Here is a 20387-nt window from a genome sequence, read left to right on the forward strand (position 1 = left end):
AGTGAGGATGAGGTGAAAACATCAAATTGAACACTCAGAATTAGTTATTGAATCTGTATAAATGAAAAGTCTTGAAATTCCTCTTGAGTATTATTGGAGCATTTATTAAAATGACATTGGAAAACGCCCAATGTAAAACAGCGGCTTATTCATTTATTTTATACATTGGCATTAGATAACATGCATGCATGTATGTACGTACAAAAAAAAATAACATTACCTTGCTTTAGAATTACTGAAAATAGATTTAGAAAGCAAAGACAATCAAGAATTCAGTAATGACATGATTTTAAAAAAAATAATAGAAAGTGACAGTTTACCCTCTGTGTAATCAAAGATTGTGTACTGCATGATGGGTCACTCCTTTATTTGCGATGGGAATCAATAGCGCTGGTGGTGATATATTACTGATCTTAGGATACTATCTTTAGGGAGTTATGTATCTTATTATATATAATATATGTATGTGCGTGTGAGGCAGTGTGGTGAAATCAGGCGCTTGTTAAAATTAATGAAACTAAAGAAAATGGCATTTTTCCGCCGATTTGGCAGGTTTTATGGAGTTTTTGTTTCTTGGCTTAATACCTTTTATGTTAATTTAAAAACACATTTGCGTATGGATTTTACGAAAAAACGTTAAGGGACAAAAATTGTACATTTTCAGTTTCCAAAGATTCTGAAAGTATGACATAGTTTGGCGTCCATTTTCTAGCTAACTTTATCTTTGAAACCGGGTGACTCCCACTTACGTCAAGTGCGAATATATCGACTTCTATTTAAGATAAATCGATATTTTTCAAATTGAAAGGTCTAAAATAAAAAATGAACAAGCTTTAGAATGATACCATAAACTCAACATGCCCAAAAATTGACGAGCGTCTGATTCCACCGTGTTGTGACACGTATAAAGAGTAGGAACAAAATTTGTACGGAGAACTTTGAGAAATGAAACAAAACATCTTCAACAGAACTGGAACGAACATACTTATACTATTGCGTGTAAATGACAGAGGACATTTTTTTAGGAAGTGAACCATCTTGTAGTCTCCAATCTTTGCTGTGATGTGACATTCGTTCATGAAAGTCTTTACAATTTTTTTCAAATGATACAATAAAGTCAAAGTTGCTATGTGCATAAACATAATAATGATGCATATATTACAGTACAAAATAATACTTTTCAGCCTTTTGACTGCATGAGGTATTTCTTTTTTATGCCCTACCAGGAAAATATATTGGAATAAGTTGTAGAAGTGTTAGTAGTACGGTAGAGTTATGTTGAGGGCACCTGCAATTTAAAAAAAAATAGCCGAGGGTATTTAAAATGTCTTCTATTGTACCCGGTATATCATTTCATATCATAAGTATTGCTACTGTAACCAGGCAATTATTGATAAAGAACTTATTCATTGTATTCCTGAAAAGGCTGTAGTGGAAGTCTCAAATTGTTTTTTTTCATGAAGTCAAGCATTTGTCTCTAATGAGCATTTATTACAGTGCAAATAAGCATTCTTCCCCCGTAATGCTTCAAATGACACTTGGTCTATCTTTTATTCATCAAAAATGTATGTGAAAAGAGCAACGGATCTGAATCCATGGTGCTGGTTTATACCCATTCTTCCAGTTCTAATGCTTCGTGGAACAGCAATCACACAGTACAAAAAACATGCAGCTTATGATGCTGGTGTTAGATATATACGTCTCTCCTCTTAAAATGATAGTGTCTGATAATTCCTGAAGATACATGAGATTTAAGAAGTAATTTTCCAGAGTTCATTAACCCATTGAGCCCTGATCTATTGAGGCTACCACGAAGCCTCTGCCTCTCCTTGTGAGCGAGTCACGCCGATATTTGACGAAATCACTTTATTTTTCACTAAACTGCTCGCTAACAACTTCCACATGGGTGAACATAGCTTGGCAAGACTTTAGCCAAATTCAATGCAGTAAGACTGTTTTGATTGGCCAATACGTACAAGTACAGGCTTTAACTTTAAACACCCAACGAAGAGATGCAGTCTTGCTTGCCGCTGTACTGGTGGTTAGATTAGATGCTGTTGCAATTTTACTTGCCACTGGTGTATCAGTGACCAGGGATCAAGAGGTTAAATTCCAGACTGAACTGTTCTTAATTCTACATTTTCTGGTAAAACGATGCTTTCAGCTTTTTCAAGGAAGGAAAAAAACTATTACTTTACAAAGTCTATTTCTTCATGATCTAATCTAAGTTCCTTTTATTATGATCATCATCACCACTGAATCATAGTTTCTGACTTTTTAGTATGCATGGCTATTTTATTAATTTCTTCCGTTTCAAAATGTTATTGGTGGTTATGATTAACATAAACGGAGTAAAGAATTTTGCTTTGATCAAGGTTAGGATCTTACTTTCGCCAGCACAGGGTTAAATGATACACAAGTGAAAGAGATGCACTGCAGCTTTCACTGAGAAAGAATGATAGTTTTTGTGGACTTTCTAAAATGAGTCTGCACATGTGTGGGAACTTTTCTCAAGCATAAAAACTAGATCTTGCCTCACACATTTACACAAACAGTGTCAAGTGCTCTGAAAGAGTCCAGTTTGGCCCATACATTAAAGTGACCTGCTGCGTACTGTGTTAAATTCTTTAAAATCTTGAGCGCTTGAGAGAAATTTTTTTCTGGTACATATAATTATTATAATATACTAGTGAGTACTTGTGCAACAAATATCATCTCTTATTTTAAATATAGATCTAGCAATTATATGATTTAATAATGCATTACACTGCATCACTACTATAGCAGCAAAACAAAAATTCAATTACATCTGAGAGTTCAGAGTAAGAAATGACACAAAAGATACACATGTCTGAAACTAGATTTTGGCACAAACATTTTAGAATAAAGAATGCATTAATGGTGCACATAAAGTCAGGAATTCTTTTACAAAAAAAACAACAACAAAACAGAACAAACAAAAAACCCATCTCGCTCTCTCTCAGCTTCTCTCATCTTATGAACAAATTTCTTTTTGGCATGACAAATTCTTCTATTTCTCAGTTTCACTCATACACACTTCTTTCTCAATGCAACCACCAAAATATGAAAGGTGAGTGAAAATGTAAATGAAGCAGCCATTCTTAAAGCTTCTATCTTTATTTGATTCTATGGCAGTCATATAAATTATTATTCTTTACAAGCACAACATATAAAAATACAAGAAAACATGGAAAAGAGTAACTGTTAAGAAAGGCTATCCAGACTAAAACACCTGCACAACTTGCTGGAGGGAATGTAAGGCTATCATACAAAGCTTCGTCGATATTGAAGTACCTATGACAGTTTGGCAAAGGTTTTCATTAAGTACAAAGAAAGTTTCATCCGCCCTCCTCATTTTGTCATATACAATTAATTACATATATATACATATTATATCAATATATTTAACTTTCCTTGTAATTACTAAGAAATACTTTCCTCTCTGCGCGATGGGTGTTTTAAGACTGGTAGTAATATCAAACATACCTTGTGATCATTACTATATATAGTCATTTTATTTAGCCAATGGAAGAGAAACTCAATGATACAATCTGTTTTATTTGGCGCACAGATAAAAAGAGTTCTTCAAACTTCTTCAGAACTAGTTAGCATTTTTCGAAATAAAACTTCACCTGAGGAAGAACCTTGAAAAATATTGTGATTGGATCATAGATAGGTGAAGGTTTCAAATCCTAATTCTCAGTTGAGACCAGTTCACAGCATGCAACTGAGACCAGTCCACAGCATGCCCACTGCACAGCATGGATTTAGTTGTGATGTAAAGTAAATGAAATATAACTTTTAACAAGGGCACAAATCAAGCCTTGACCCACTGATCTATTGCAGTTTCTGGATTCTTAAGCTGTCTCAAAACTTCTCAGATTCAGTTAATCTAGTGCTCTTTTCTTTCTTTTTGATTTATGCTTCTGCTATTGCCAGTGTAGTTTTCACATTTTTAAAGTATGCCCGTCTTGAGTTACTTTCCATCTCTAGTGTGGTGGAGCTAGTACAGTGTTCAATTTAAAGTCTGGCAACAAAAAAACCCTAATACAAACCAAGTAGAAATCTGAATCAAAATAATTACCAAAAAATTGTTGTTTGGTAATATATGCAATTAATTATTTCTCCTTTGAATGATACTCATTTGTCTTTTTGTCACAACACATTTGCAGTTTGTAACAGGGCTGCTTCTCAGTAACACAACTTCTCTAATACTTTCCCTGCCCGATCACTTGAACACCTCTTGACCTGTCACACCTCTACAGTCATGTCATTTTCTTACTGACGGTTCCTAAAGTTTAGTCTTCCAAAATTTTGATTCCAAATTCGCTATTACTTTACATTTGTGATAATGATAAATAGCAAGGAAATCTGTTCCAAATAACGCCACGGTGTACAACATAGTTTGTTGCAGTATGGCAGTAAGTGACTATATTTCTGGTGTGCTTGAACCTAAAGGGAAACTGATGCCCTGTTTCATGCTGTGACACAGCCTGTTGTTCACTTTTATTTGAGCTTTACTATACACTCTACTGGACACAGAATAAGTTATTTCAAGGGTGAACCTCTCTTTCCCCCTATAAACAGGACACCGGGATGGGGGTAATATTCCACAGAGCATATCATGTTAAAACTTTTGTGGATAAGTCTAATTGGTTACCAACTTTGCTGGAGGGGCAGGCTAATTCTTTAAAGACATTTGATTTCTCTTCACACATATGTGATATTTGAGTAGTCAGATATGGCCTCGACATCCGGGTTGGAGCTGGAGGATGACTTGACTGACCTACGATCCAAAGATGAACTGTATCCATCCTCGGATGAGCTCCAGTAGCTCGCCCCGTCAAGGCCGTTTGATTGAGGGCCCAGTCTGTGTGGATCGTTACCGCTACTAGTCGACAGTTTCCTGGCACTAGACCCTTGGTCACTGCCTGCACTGCTGTTACTAGAAGTACTGAGTCGGTATTTGTCCTGCATTCGTCGAAATGGAGGTGGGTCTTGGTATGGTGGGGGGTTTCGATGTTGTTGCTGCTGTTGTTGCTGTGAACGAGTGGTTAACGATGATGATGATGATGATGATGAGGTAGATGTAGACTGAGTGCTAGTAGCTCCCTTGCTTAAGGAAGAGGGGCCCTTATCTTTATCATAGATAGATTTCAGGTCTTTCACACTCCAAGGGAATTCTTTTTTACTTTGACTCACAGATGAAGCAGATGGAGGAGGGTCTTTTTTGTCAACATGTTTGTCGTGAGCTGTCCTGGAGGCTGGGATATTTGACCTTGACCTTGGAGAAAGGTTATAGCCAGAGTCCACAGTTTTGTCCTCATAGGATGGAATATTGGCAACATTTTCTGCTGGGATTTTGCGAACTGTGATAGCTGAATTGCTAGGTAATGACGAATTTGATGATGATAAAGATGATGCTGCATAGGATGAGGACGCGGAAGGTCGAGGAGAAGCATTTGGTGAGGCCAACTTGTCGTCTTCAGGATGGTAAAAATAGGATCTTGCTTTCAAAAAATTATGTCTATGTTCCGAAAGATCTGAAGACGGCGGCTTTTTGTCAAAAGATTTCTTCACTGTGGCAGAGTGCTCCTCAAACCTTGCAACTGAAAGTTGACTGTCTTCTAGTGAACTGCCTTTGCCTTGGGTCACTTGTGCGAGGCGGTTGCTCGTTTGTAAACGGGGACTAAGTTTACCAAGCTTGTTGATGTGCTCAGCAGAATCACTTCTGCTTCTCTGTAGACTGGAGCTAGGCACTTCAAGTGAAGTTTTTACCGAATAAGTCTGCTCTGCCGATGGCAGACTAGAACTTTTTGGGGAAGACGAAATATGAGGAGAATGCTGTGGGCTTTGTGAAGAGCTTAATGGAAGATGGGATGATGAAGGAGAATGTGATGATGGCTGGGTTGACGACTGCTCTTGTGAAGGGTGAGATGAAAATGACACAGATGGCTGTACAACTGGATCATCTTCTTCAAACATTCTCTTTGATTCTAAGTACACTTGTTTAGGGTTTTTATTTTGTAATGTAACATAAATGTCTTCTTCATCAATGGCGCCACTGGATCTCCGGCGCGGAATTTCTTGGTCACACGGAGGACTCAATTTTTCTGCCTCCACAGGACGAAAATGTCGACTGTAGGCCATACTGCGGAGATCAAGTTCTGAGCCCGAGCGCCGCTGTGATTTGATGGAGTGAGCGTCTGTGCTGCTGTCACTGCTGGTGACAGAGGACACTGTCACATTGCTCACATTGCTGATGTCCGAGTGACGGCTGAACGAATCCGAGTGTCTGCTCAGAGTGGACACGGTCACAGAACTCCCACTGGACGAACCTGTGTCGGACAACTTGCTGCTGGTACGGGATATACTCCGGTCACCATAGAAACTGCCGTCAGCTGAACTCAGTTCTTCTTTTGCCAGAGCATTTCTTTGATTAAGAACATCCTCCTGTAGACTTCGTGAAATGGTACCCATGTCAAGGAAAGCTGAAGAGCTCTCTACATCCAACTGATGGCTATTTTTTGGCAAAGCAGACAGGGCGCTGTGTGCAAAGATGGTTTCCCCATCACTGGAACTTTTGTCTATCACAGATTCTGTTTTGGATCTAGGATTATTGTCTAAAGGTGTGATGGAAGCTGACGATGATGCTGCACCCACTTTTGATTCGACACCTTGTCCTTGAGAGGAGTTGTGACCCTCAACAGGTTTTCCTGTGCGCTGCTCGTTGTACCGTTGCACTGACTTTTCATACAGCGCTTTTGCTCTGGCACTCACTTCCTTTTGCTTTTCTGTCTCATCACTGGTAATATCTACAGGAATGCTGTGTTTTAACATAAAGTTTCTTTGTAATGCTTGTTGGTAATTAGGCGGTCTGTCTGGGCGTTTGGAGTCTGCTAATACACTGTCTTTGTCTTTGGAGGTCAAAGGCAAGTCTACATTTGAACTGACATACTTTGAAAGTTTTAATTTGTTCACATTAGAAGATGAAGAGGATGAATCACCATCATCAGGAGATGGTATCATTATTTCTTTGGAAGTAACACTAAAGTACTCTGCTGGCTTTATAGAGCTCATGCTCTTCGCCACATCGAAAGGTGAATTTTCAGCGAAATCTGCGCTAGAGCGTCGAACCTGATCAACGATTTCTCTGTCATAGCTCGCCTTCATAGGGACAGACTCTCTTCGGGCTTGTGGGGGCTGAAGGCTTTTGAGTATTACATTGGGAGGTGGAGAGCCCTTCACTAATTGCTGGGCCAGAGTTTGTCTGGAGTATGCTGGGCTGGATTGTCTGCGTGAGGCCTGCTCTGAGGAGAAATCTTCAGACGGGACCATGAGGCTGAAGTGAGGACGTCGGTTCATTTCTATTTCCTCCGCTTCATGGGATTTACGAGACCAAGGCTTTGGTGAAGAGGGTTTGTACATCCTGGTGAGCTTATTCGAAGCTCCAGTTCCAAATTGATCTGAAGTTTCCTCCTCTTCCTCATAGTTAGCTCCAAGTAAATCAGAAGTAGATTTGCTGAGAGGCAGAGTGGAGGCATTCATGCTGTGAGCCAGCCGACCATCCCACTGTTTAAAAGAAAGTTCATGCTCTCTCATCCATGACAAGGATTTTCCAGGAGGTTCGTCTGGTGTGTGAGGAGCAGAGTGCACCGAGCCATCTCGTGACATGCTGTAGGTAGAATCAGACAAGACGCTATCCCGGGAACTCTGGGAGTACCGTGACTGTGGAGACACGGGCGGTGTACTGTCTGTCACCGATGACTGACGAATAAATCGGTCTCTCCCTTGCTGCATTTTAACAGCAGCTGGACCAAGGTTATACTTTGTAGGCAGCATTTCATCTCCCAAGAACAAGTGAGTACCACTGTCAGTTTTCACAATTGTACCAATATCTGGGGCCTTTCGGATTTTATTAAAGTCAATCGGATTTTGTGGGCCTTGCGTCTCTTCTTCCTCCCCTATAGAATCTGATGAGATTCGTTTGCCAAAAGGAGGGTGCGTTAACATGGGGCGCAGTTCACCACCTTTTCGCGGTTGTGAAATGTCGAGCTGAGTGGTGGATGCGCTGTGTTTGAAAGGAGGGCGGTGATGATAGGAGCTAGCCGCGATATGGTAACCTTGATGGTCAAGCTCGTAGATACTGTGAGCATCGTGCGGCTTCTTGCTCGCTCTTTTCCTCGGCGGGGGAACAGGGTTCACCCTACGATCATGCCGCATGTCCATACTGCGACTGTAGTAGCCTGCTTCATGCAGCTCCAGCTCGTGACCTTCAAAGTGTGAAGCGCTGCGCTGGTAGTTCTTGCTGGCCATGTCGTGGTGGAGGGCATCCTCGTCGTACAACTGGGTGTCACTCAGTGTGAGACCAGAGTCTCGACTTAGATTGGAAGGGGACAAATGAGACTTTGTCGCCTTGGGGCTGGACTCTGTCTCATTGGGGTAGTACTCCCGGTCAACCAGACTGTCTATAGAGGAATCGTCACGACGAAGTCCCACTGAAATGAAGAAATTGTCGGTATAAGTGATACAGCTTCTTTATAAGCTTTTAAATTCGTACATGTTTTACAATGCTGGTAACCCCGGTTGGTTATATAATGACCATACTACGCTTGGGTTTTGCTGCTTTGGCGTCTACCAGTGGCAAATAATGTTGTCTTTTGTTTTCAAACCATTTATAATGTTTAATATCCTGCACATGTTAAAAAGAGAGAAATCAATTAGTGAGAGTCTTCAATGAGTTGAAAATGTGGAGATTTTAATGCACCCTAAGTACTTTAACTACCATCAGTGTTGATCTACAAAAATAAAAAAGAAAAAGATACTCATTAGAAACTGTAACAGAAATTCACTAAATTCACCTACACATGTACAAATTATTTAACCAATGAAACCTCTGTGAAAGAATGTTATTTTGAGTGGGACAAGTGATTTGAAAATGCTTGGGGAAAAGCATGCATGCTAATAAATCTGTTCATTTAATTAAATTATCCAAAAGATCTCGCATGAAAGCAAATCTTATGTGAAATATCCAATGAAGATGTGCTGTACCATTATGTCCCATTACTACTAAGGTCTATATTATACATATACTATGGATGTATATACATCATTTTTAAACAGTTAACAGTCTTTTCCTCAAAGTCTTGAAGCTGACATAAAGCAGCATTTTGACAACCGAGAAAAAAATATACCATAAATGGCAACAGGGTCACTGGCACATGTTTTTGGCACTTGGAACACTTTGTTTTTTAAAGGGACTTTATGGGACCTCACATTTACAGAATGAGTGACTTCTACAAATCTCCAAACAACACAGGCCTGGAAGTGTCCCTTCTGAGACAAATTCTCAACAACATAGTCCGGTGTCTTTATTTATGCCAATAATTTGAACTATGACAAATCCCTTTCTAATTTTTTAGTTGTAAATGTCTTTTGGCACATTAAGAGTTGATGAAAACTTGTTGTAATATGTTATCTCGAGCGAGAAAAGATATCAGCCAGAATTTACTTGAGATATTTCACTATTACCAGATCAGAATATTAGCAGCATTAATGAAAGGTAGAGGAAGAACACCACTGAAGAGCACCCACCAACTACCAAAGACACAACTTATGACACTGCTTTTTTCCATGAAGCCGAGAATGATTCTAAGAGTCTAAAGGTCTGCTGGAATAATAATAGATTGTAAAACGCAGAGAGCTTGCTATTGAGCTGGGGCACGTGAATGCAAATGCTATTTATTATTACTATAATAGTTATTATTATTATTATTATAATTATTATTGTTATTAATTTTATTATTATTTTTGTTGTTATTATTGCTTCTATCGTATCATTATTATTGATGATGTTATTATTGATATTATTATTATTGTTGTAATTATTGCTACTATCATTAATATTATCATCATCATCATTATTATTAATCTTCTTGTTTTTACCATTTTATCATTATTATTATTTTTACCATTACCATTATTATTATTATTATTATAATTATTACTATTATTATTATTATTATTATTCAGATAAGTAGAGCTTGTGTTCTTACTCGCTGTGTCTGGCATACTGAGGACACTGTGCATGCTGTCAGAGTCTGTCCCAGAGTTGGAATCCCTCTGAATGTGCTGTCGCTGGGGCTGCTGCTTCTGCAGCTGTAGCCTGTGCCTCTTTGGCAGCTGTTGGTGGTTGCTGTAGTCCTCATCATCTTCCTCTTCCATTTCATCTTCATCCTCTACCATCATTTCATCCTCCTCCTCCTCCTCTTCCTCCTCCTCCTCTGTATTCGTAGTCAGGCCGGAGTCAGTTCTGTCCTCATCCAACCTTGAGCTTGGGGAACTTTCACATCCAAACTTGACAAACATCTCCAAAATGTCTTCACCAAAGATCTCTATGTGTTTGATTATCATGAAGGAAATGAGAGGGGTAAAGATGGTTGTGATCTCGTGCAGGGAACTCTGCACATGCTCCAGGTCTGAGGCATGTTTCGTATTGGGCAGATCGAGCTTGCAGAAAGACGGAGCGATGCAGGTGGCCAGATTGCTTGGGCCCATGCAGTTTACCTCGCAGTGTTTGGCCAGATGTTGCAGCAGACAAATACTTAGCTTGATCAGGCAGTAGTGTGCTGGGGGGACTTGTGACAGAATGCTAACGGAAGAGAAAGAGAGGACATCATTAGGTACTGTACAGACTTTGGGTTTAGAGTAAAGAGAAGAACATCAGTTTAGTTTAGTAAAAGTTTTACGGTGCTCGCAACTGCAAAAGAGAGCAGGACATCAGTTTAGTTTAGTAAAAGTTTTACTGCGCTCGCAACTGCATAAGAGAGCAGAGAACGACATCAATATAATGACAGTGACAGCTATATATATAGTGCAAGAAAAAAGTAGGTGGGCCTGTAAGGTAAGGGAGTGGACAAGAATAATTTAATACAGAAATTTACAAAGTCTTGAGGTAGCACAGTTGGCAATACATTTTATTATCATTGTTATTGAAAATCTGATTCAGTTGTTGGAATCTACTCGAATGAGTGGGGGGGGGGGGGGGGAGTATTATTCCAACACTATATGTGAGGCAGCGTGGTGGAATCAGGCTCACGTCAATTTTTGGGCATGTAGAGTTATTGGTATCATCTTAAAGCTTGTTCACTTGGGATAAAAAAATATCCATTTATCTTGAATACAAGTCGAAATATTTGCGAATGAAGGAGATGGGGGTCACATGTTTTTAGAGGTAAAATTAGTGAGAAAAGAGCCGCCAAAGAAGAGCTATTCCCTTTCTGAAGAGTCTGTGGTAACTGAAAATTTATATTTTTTGTAGCTTTAATCATCGTTTTTCAGAAAAATCCACACAGAAATGAGTTCTTTAATGGGCATGAAAGGTGTTGAGCCAAAAGACAAAAATCTGATAAAAATTCACAAATCTGTGGAAAAATGCAAGTTTCTTCAATTTGATTATTTTGACGAGAGCCTGATTCTACCATGCTGCCTCACATATGTTACTTTATGACTGGCAAAAGAGGTGTGGGTGGAGAAAAAAAGCCTGTTACTTACGTCTTAATTTTCTCAATTTTCACATCATCTTGTTCCTCCTTCTGGACTCTGACCCACTGATCGTGAAATTCGGTCATGAGCAATCCGCCTGGGATTGACCGCAAGAATTCCTGGATGGACGAAAATAATTATATAAGTAAACATGAAATTCAAATGTACTAATAAAGAAAAAGACAGCACTATTTTGAAAAACATAAGCAAACTTTTAGTTATATACACAAAGGTGAAGAAAGAAAGGTCCCTTGGCAGTTTCTTAATTAATGGACTGGAAATAAAATGTCTTCAAATGTGAGTGTGAATGAATGTGTGCTTGTGTATAATTTACAATAACTTGCACAATAACAATCAAATTTTGCAAAGAATAACATTGTAAAATAATAATGATGGTAACAGTGAAAAAAAACAACAGCTCATCACAGCAGGAATTTTACCAACCAGCATCTGCTACATTTGTGAAAAACTATTGTTTTGTTCTAGTTAGGAGAAACATACAATGCAACAGTGGTTATTTGGTGAAAGTAAAAAGCGAGATAGAAACAAAAGAGGGGAAGAAAAGAAATACGACCTATCAATGGTGCACTTGAACTTGTACCAGCTGAATGTAGAGGTTTCCACAAAAGACTGATTGCCAAGGCTCATTTCCCTCTACCCATTTCCTCTGAATGAGAGCTAATAATAACTGCCCGCTTATAGTTCGGCCCTGAAAGAAATGGACTTCAAACTGGAGCTCTCCCAACAAGACGATTGCAAACATTTTACACTTCCAAAGACACAACCTTCAAGATCATTTCGGAGGCAGACTGCTTCTACTCAGCCTCTCAAGGCCAACCTGGGCTGAGTGGGACACAGGATCAAAGAAGACAGACGAGGGGTACTTGATAATAGAACTCCCCAACTCGAGGAAGTGGTTTAGTTTAGTTGAGTAAGAGTTTTTTGCACTCACAACTGCATTATAAGGTCATATGAGCACACGAAACACAAGCTGGTTGCATTCACAACAGTTCATAGCATGGCTTGGTATAGGTCAATATTTCAATTAAAATGTTAAAAATCTGGTAAAAATTTCAGTTTTAAAATAACATCTCGAGCAAGTGGTGGTGAGAGGGCATAAAATACGTACTGTAGCACAGTTCTTTCCTCACCTTGTATACAGAGGCAGCTGTCGGTGCCTGGTGATCCTCCACTGTGTATGTGAGGCCAGACTTGATCTTCTCTTTGATCTCCTTGCACAGCTGAGCGTTGTTTCCTCTCCGCATGATGCCGCAGATTTCAGGGCCCCTCCTGTACACTAGCACCATGAGACGCTGGGGGTGACGAGGATAGAGAGAGATATAGTTTGGGTAAAGACAAGCGCCATGGACATAATAAAACCCATTTTGCGCAGGTGAAAACTAAGACAAAATCGGAAAAAGCAAAAAGACAGAATGATGATGGAAATTGTATTTAATATGAAATTCGTCTTCTGACAGAATTTAGGCATAAAAGCAAATGTACAAGACATGTAGGCTACATTGAACAAAGTGACTCCAAAAAATAGAGGCAAGTGATCTGTCCCCCCCCCCTCCCCTCACATCTACATGTATTTAGCACCTTTCTCTCTGTCTCTTCCCTGCCACCTTCTCTCTCAATTTTTTTCTTTCCCCATTTTTTACTCCCCCCCCCTCCCCCCCTTCCATCATTTCTCATTCATTTTCTTCCTTCCCTCTTACACACACTTTACAAAACACACATTCTCTCTCTCTCTCTCTCTCTCTCTCTCTCTCTCTCTCTCTCTCTCTCTCTCTCTCTCTTTCTCTCCCCCCCCCCCTCTCTTCCTCTCTCTCTCTCATAATTGTTCCATGAGTGAATCAAATAAATTGTAACGAGCAGGCATTGAGTTTACAAAAAAGTATTTCAAATTACTCACAAGAATAGACTCCGGGGGTTGGAAGTCGTCATCACAGATGTCAGCCAAGGGCAGCCCAAAGACCAGCGGCTGTGGGGGTCGGATCTTGCGCAGGAGCGTGTTGATGATATTGGGGGACTTCTTTGACCTCTTCATGGACTTTTGGTACGATGAGTTGTCTTTGTAGTTTGGAGGAGGGAAGAAGGGAGGAAAGGAGACAACGTGTTACGAGAAATAATACACGTAGTAGCAGCATATTATGTTGCTGATGTTGTTCTCGCTACTGCTCTTGTTATTGTTACTTTTATGTCATTGTTAGTTCAGCTGTTGGTGTTGCTTCGAAGTGAGACAATATATGCGGGGTTTTTTTTCGTAAGAGTTTTACGGCACTTGCAACACAATAAGGTCATATAAGTGCCAAAGATTAGAGGTGTTACAAGGGAGTAAAAAAAAAAACACAAAAAGAAGGAGGGAGATAAAGACGATAGATGTTTGATAGGAAAGAAGGGGCAAACCGCAGGGCAACCGCCAACCACCCATGACAATATAATAATATGTGCATAGAAATAATCCGTGCAGTGTAGCAGCAGCAACAGATGTTATTGTTGTTGCTTCTGCTGTCATTTTTTAAACTGCTTTTCAGTAACATAAGGCATGATAAGGGTAGTTTCAGAGTCAAAAGCCACACACTGGTGGAATAACGATCATTTCGTTCAAATAAAAAAGAAAGACAGGACTACCCACTTGTTTATTGTTAATTAGGCACCTTCGTTGAAACAATCAACAGACCAATAAGGAAGCAGGATGCTTCAACCTTGCCTGTCAAGATCTATGCGGGCTGAATAGGAAACAACATCCCAGAGGACAGAATGTAGATCAAAGATATTTGACAAAATAAACAACCTAACCTTTACAATACAGCTGCTAAGTATCTCAAATCCAAGCATTATTCTATGAACAATGTGCTGTGCTAAACGGGGTAAATCAAATCCGTTTCGTGCTTTTCGTTACTTTATTCCGCTTTTCCGGACAAATCCACCAGAATTATCGATCTATCTTTTTGACTTACCAAGATGATTCTTCTTCGGGGTCTTCTTCTGCTTCAGGAAGAACTCACATCGATGTCCACTCGAGGAGTTTGTGTCCTCTACCACTGTGTCAAGATCACCAGATGTCATTTTGTCGAGGTCGTCCCGTGACCTTGATCTTGTCAGCTCTCGGACCTGGCTGAGTTTTATGGAGAACGGTGTCTCATGGCCTGGAGATTGAAACAAAACGGGAAAAAACATCAGTTTATTGAATACGGATGTCATTCAGGTGTCGGTGGACAATAAGGCCTTAGATGCTTTATTAATTTATCATTATTATAATTTATTTTAAACCTTAAAATGACATTGTGTAAGACGGTCAGCTATCTGAGACCGCCACTCGACAATGAGTGGTGTTTTATAAAATTCCGACCGTATTTTATAACCTGGAAGAAAAAGCTGATTACTTCACTCACGATTGGTGTAGGTCAACAGCTGACGAAAAAACGGAATCGATTTAGTAGCCTTCAAAAACATCGGTTAAAGAGCGTGTTGAGGTGAAGTAGTTTAAAAGAAGTAAAGACTTAAGACTTAGTTCAGTAGTAAGAGTTTTACGGCACTTGCAACACTATGAGGTCATATAACAGCCGAAGATAAGAGGTGTTACAAGAGAAAAACAAACACAAAAAAAGGAGGAGAGATCAGGATGATAGATGTTTGGTGGGAAAGATGGAGCAAACCACACCAGAGCACCCGGTAACCACCCACAATGCCAAAGATTAGAGGTGTTACAATTTAATAGAGTAACACACACTCAAACACACACACACACACACACACACACACGCACACACACACACACACACACACACACACACACACACACACACACACACACAAAGAAGGAGGGGAGATATTTGATAGGAAACCATACCAAAGCACCCGCATACCACCAGAAGACCTAATATCCCGCTTCCAAGCTATTGGAAAATACAAAAAGTTGGGGCCCCGGCCAATACATTTAGTCGAAAAGACCTAGTTGAATTTACAAACAAGTCAAGTCGACAACGATCACGTTTCGCCGGGAATAGATTTATTAAAATTTTGGACAACATCAAAGATCTACACGTTTTATTTACATTCGCTGAATTCGAGTAATAGATCTAGTAATAGTAATAGGGAATAAGTTAGTTATTGTTAGGGCAAAATGTAACCCTGACCCTACATTGACTCTGTTATTCAGATCTGGCAAATGTGGATAAAACGCGCAGGTCTAGAAGATCGCCCAAATTAGGGATACAGAAGGTAGGAAGAGACCAATGACAAAGACGATGGCCACTTCAACACTGCATCGTCACATAATTTGTAGTCTACCAATCAGACACACACGCACACACGCATATATTATTCGCGCGCGCGAGTGTGTGTGTGTGTGTGTGTGTGTGTGTGTGTGTGTATGTGTGTGTGTGTGTATGTGTGTGTGTATGTGTGTGAGTGTGTGTGCGTGCGTGCGTGCGTGCGTGCGTGCGTACGTACGTGCGTACGTGCATGTGTGTATGTGCATGTGTGTGTGCATGTGTGTGTGCATGTGTGTGTGTGAGTTTGCGTGTGTGTTGCTCAGTACGACACTACAGAACTTGTGTGTTCAGTTAGCCTAACGGTCACGGTCAAGATTAGAAAATGAGGGAACCTCTCATCCCCCTCCCCCCTTTCCCAGATTATCAAACAATCAGATCAAAGAATTTGGATCGTTTCGAGGACTAGAATCTAGATCTAGATCTAGTAATATCGGTCTTAACCGTGGAGGGAGACAGAAGCACCAGCACAGTCACTACAAACAACCCTTAGATCTGCAAGCATAAGAATATTTAAAGCACCCATGCCATCACCAAATTACCCCCCCCCTCTCTCTCTGTCTCTCTCTCTCGCTCTCTCTCTCGCTCTCTCTCTTCGGTGTGAATATGGGCGCCCGTGAAATCATATATCATTGTATATTCATTTAACACATAATTATAGGTCATAAAGTATTAACTGTGCTAATTCAAACTTATCTCTTTCGGCCTTCTCGAGATTTACAATAATAATAGTTACTGGGAGCTTATCAATAATCACAACAATATTATTCTACGTCAGGAACCCCCCCCTCCCCTTCCTACGCCCACACACCTCCCCCCCCCCCCCCCTCTGACACTCACCATCACTGACGTCACTCGGTTTGTGTGGCCTTGAGCGACCAGTGGTGACCGAATATGTCACTCTGAAGTACGGACACAACCGGCAGCACTGGCTGCTCGGGAAGCACATGGCTGTGGTTCACAGCACAGCATGCAGAAAGATCCTTGTACTACTAGACACAACACACTAGGCCACAACTAAAATGTGTGGAATATTAGATCTACGACACTCTGTGACGCTGCCCATTATTTTCACTTCAGAATATTTTTACAAAATCATCACAGGAGTACGCCGATATAATGTGAGTTAATTGGCGGCATGATTTTCCTGGAGACCTTTAAACACTTTACAAGACTCTCATAAACGCCAATTGAGCAGAGACGAATTGGCATAAATCACTGGAATGAAACAGCTGGAAACCAGTAAAAATCCGCATGTCGAATTGAACAACTAATTTAATTAAATAAGCCACGATGCTCCTTCTCTGTCCAATCGAAAAAGCGGAATGTCTTTTTATAACCAACTTAAAAACTCTTCAACTCAGTGCAGGGAGTTCTTGTCACACACTTCAATCGATTTCACTTTTGATGATCACAGAAATTAATGCATTACAATATTTCTGCAAAGATGTCGGTCCAAAACTTCACTCGCACGCGTTTAAAGTCTGCCAAAAATCACCGAGAAGTCGAAAACACATTAAAGACGCACAGTGAACCAAACGTCGAAACAATATCCCAAGACAGAAAATCTTCAAGTTGCAGTGTGTGGATGAACACAACACACAAACATAGCTCTGCAAAAACATCACAATCTTTCAAAACAATGGCGCTCGCGCCCCACACAGCGTGTTGTTTGGCCCAGCGTACAACAAGGACAACCCGTGAGGAAAACTCAGGACCACTGCGACAAACAGATAGGAGAGAGAGAGAGGGAGCGACGGGCAGGGGCAAAATTACGCCGACAAGATAAGATATTGCTGTTAACCCCTGACCCATGCCCGCAACACAAACTTTTCGTAAGTTCCTCTCCAAAACAAGTCGGTCACCAGACTGGTTTGTTTGTTTTAGTGAGAGTTTTACGGCACTTGCATCACGGTTAGGTCTAAGTGCCGAAGATTACAGGTGTCACAACGGAGAAACACACACACACACACACACACACACACAAAGGAGGAGAGATTTATAGGACGATTGCTGTTTGATAGGAAAGAAGGAGTAAACCACACCAGAGCACCCGCCAACCATCCACCGCCACACTGGCACAGTGCCGCCTATCGAATCAATGTGGACTCTACTTCATTTATTGTTGTTGTTGTTGTTGTTACTGTTGTTGTAGTAGTTGTTGTTTAGGTTCAACACTCCTTCCCCAACGCCGCAAGATTATTTCAGAGGCCGTACCTTCAAATTATGTAACTGCCATCTCCAATAGGACCAAGCCAAATGGGTGAAGAGCCTTTAAAACGCCCCTAAACAGCCCGGGTTTCAAAACACCTCGTTAAGGTTTCGAAGCTGAACCATCCGGTCCAAAATTGGAGCAAAGTGAAGCACTGGCACAGTAACGGCCAATGGCCATTTAGTGCTACGAACGAGTAAGACAGACAGAAACAACAGAGGGAAGGTGGAGGAACTACCAGCGACGCCCTCCAACCACCTGTAGACTGTATTCTTAGTTTTAGTGAGAATTCTACGACACTTACAAAACAAATAAAGTCATATTATGAAAGCCAGAGATTATAACTGTCACAAGAGAATAACCATATACGCAGCAAATAAAAAAGGATGAGAGATAAGGACAATAGAATGATGTTTGACAGGAAAGAAGCAGCAAACCACAATACAGCGTCCGCCAGCCACCCTCAGTCTTCAGGACACGGTTGGATATTTTGTTGCACTGTTAAAACGTTGGCTTATGACTTATTGATGGAAAAGAATGTTAGCGTATGACGGGACTGACATGGAAAGCAGTTGTCAACCATAATAATCAAAGAAAGGTAGAAGACCTCTGTTTAAAAAAAAAATAGTAAGTGTTTTACGGCACTTGCAACCCAATAAAGTCATATAAGTACCGAAGATTAGAGGTGTTATAAAAGAGTAAGAAACACAAAAAGGAGGGGAGATAAGGATAATAGTTGTTTGATAGCAAAGAAGGAGCAAGCCGCATCAGAGTACCCGCCAACCAGCCACTGAAGACCTCTTCCCACGTTCCAAATGAAAGAAATAAAGAGAACGAGGGAACAATAATCCCAAAGTGTCACCAAAGTCACCGGCTGTTGTTGACCGTGAAAGGTAGGGTCCGAAGTCCGCCTCCTAAATGATCTAAATAGTGTCGAAGGGGGCGTAAAATATTTCCATTAAAATAAAAAAGGATGTTTGATCGCTGATGTTATTGAATTCACGTCCGGACAGAAAAGGCGGGCCTGCTGATCACAATTACACCACAGGCATCTGAAGGGCACAAGTGAAAAAAAAACAACCAAGGGAGGCCACTTTTTGGACTTTTGAGAAAACTAAAGTAAAATGATTAAGAGCTCACGTTTTCCCCACTGTACAACTTTTTATATATATATTTTTTTTTTCAAGCCTGACATTGGGCCACTCGCCGGGTTTTAGTCTTGGACACTAAAATGGACCTTAACAGGAGCGTAAAAACTTTCCAATCCACGTCACAACTGACATCTTTTTTTTTCCATCTGTACCCTTCATCCGTTTCCTCTAATTAACTGTTACACTTCGACACTTATACGACATAATGTGTTGCAAGCGCCGCAAAACGCTTACTAAAACTGAAACTGAAATAACCGTACTACGCCGAAAGCAACGTTTAACTCACCCCAAGACACCGTAGCGTTGTACGAAGAAGAATCTGAGAAAAATGGGTAGTGACAGAAACAGAGGTAGGGACTAATCTATCTCAGCTGGCCTAAGCTGCGACCCTACACATCTTGTTGTTCTACTTTCCTTATCTGTGTTACGTCTGGCCAAGAGAAATAGCTGTACATGGATACTGCCGACCGCAGCCTCAGAAAAAGCTATTATTTGTATAACATCAAGTTGTTTCTCTTGATTATTTAATTATATATCTAATAGGGCCTAGTTGCTGTTTGAGAAAGAGAAACGCACACGCGACAACGGTTATTTCGTTTTTAAAGGTTGTTTTTTTTTTGGGGGGGGGGGGGGGGGATAAGAATTTTACAGCACTCGCAACACAAATTTTAATGTCATATACAAGTGCCAAAGATGAGATGTATTACTGGAAGGTAACCCAATATAAAGAAAAGAAGGAGGGGAGATGAGGACGATAGTTGTTTGATAGGAAAGAAAGGAAAACCTTACCAATACCAGAGTACATGTCAACCATGCAACCACCAGTTTCGGGAAACAACAAGCAAGACAGACCGAATTAACTGAGAGGAAGCCAAGGAGAGGAAGCAAAGAATGGAGACAAGCAATTGGCGCCCTCTTGGATTAGATTGTGTACATTTGTGTTAAAACGTTCGCACCAACACAAGACACAAGTCTACAGCTTGGGAAATCCACGGGGCCATGCCAGCACTAGAATCTTAGAGGCATTCATTCACATCTGAAAGACCGCCAGGTTATAAAAGATGACTACCGGTGCATATTATCACTTTACAAGTCACGGATTTAACGCAGTCTAACGGTTCAAGAACTGGGGCCTAAGATTTGACTAATTAAGGACGCACAGTTGTTGGGCAATTGAACCCC

General features: G+C 40.5%; 1 protein-coding gene across 1 annotated transcript in view; it reads right to left on the minus strand.

Moving 5' to 3' along the window:
* Nucleotides 1-83: 83 nt before the first annotated feature.
* LOC101859026 overlaps nucleotides 84-20387 on the minus strand; it is a gene marked incomplete at its 5' end in the record, with an annotated part of 66645 nt that continues 46341 nt past the window's right edge. The window contains 6 exon segments of the mRNA XM_013084803.2: nucleotides 84-8519; nucleotides 10077-10672; nucleotides 11575-11684; nucleotides 12717-12878; nucleotides 13481-13638; nucleotides 14529-14717. Of these exon segments, the coding sequence (XP_012940257.1) occupies nucleotides 4732-8519; nucleotides 10077-10672; nucleotides 11575-11684; nucleotides 12717-12878; nucleotides 13481-13638; nucleotides 14529-14717 (5003 nt within the window).

This window comes from Aplysia californica, unplaced genomic scaffold (assembly GCF_000002075.1).
Source record: "Aplysia californica isolate F4 #8 unplaced genomic scaffold, AplCal3.0 scaffold00319, whole genome shotgun sequence".
Taxonomy (NCBI): Eukaryota; Metazoa; Mollusca; class Gastropoda; order Aplysiida; family Aplysiidae; genus Aplysia; species Aplysia californica.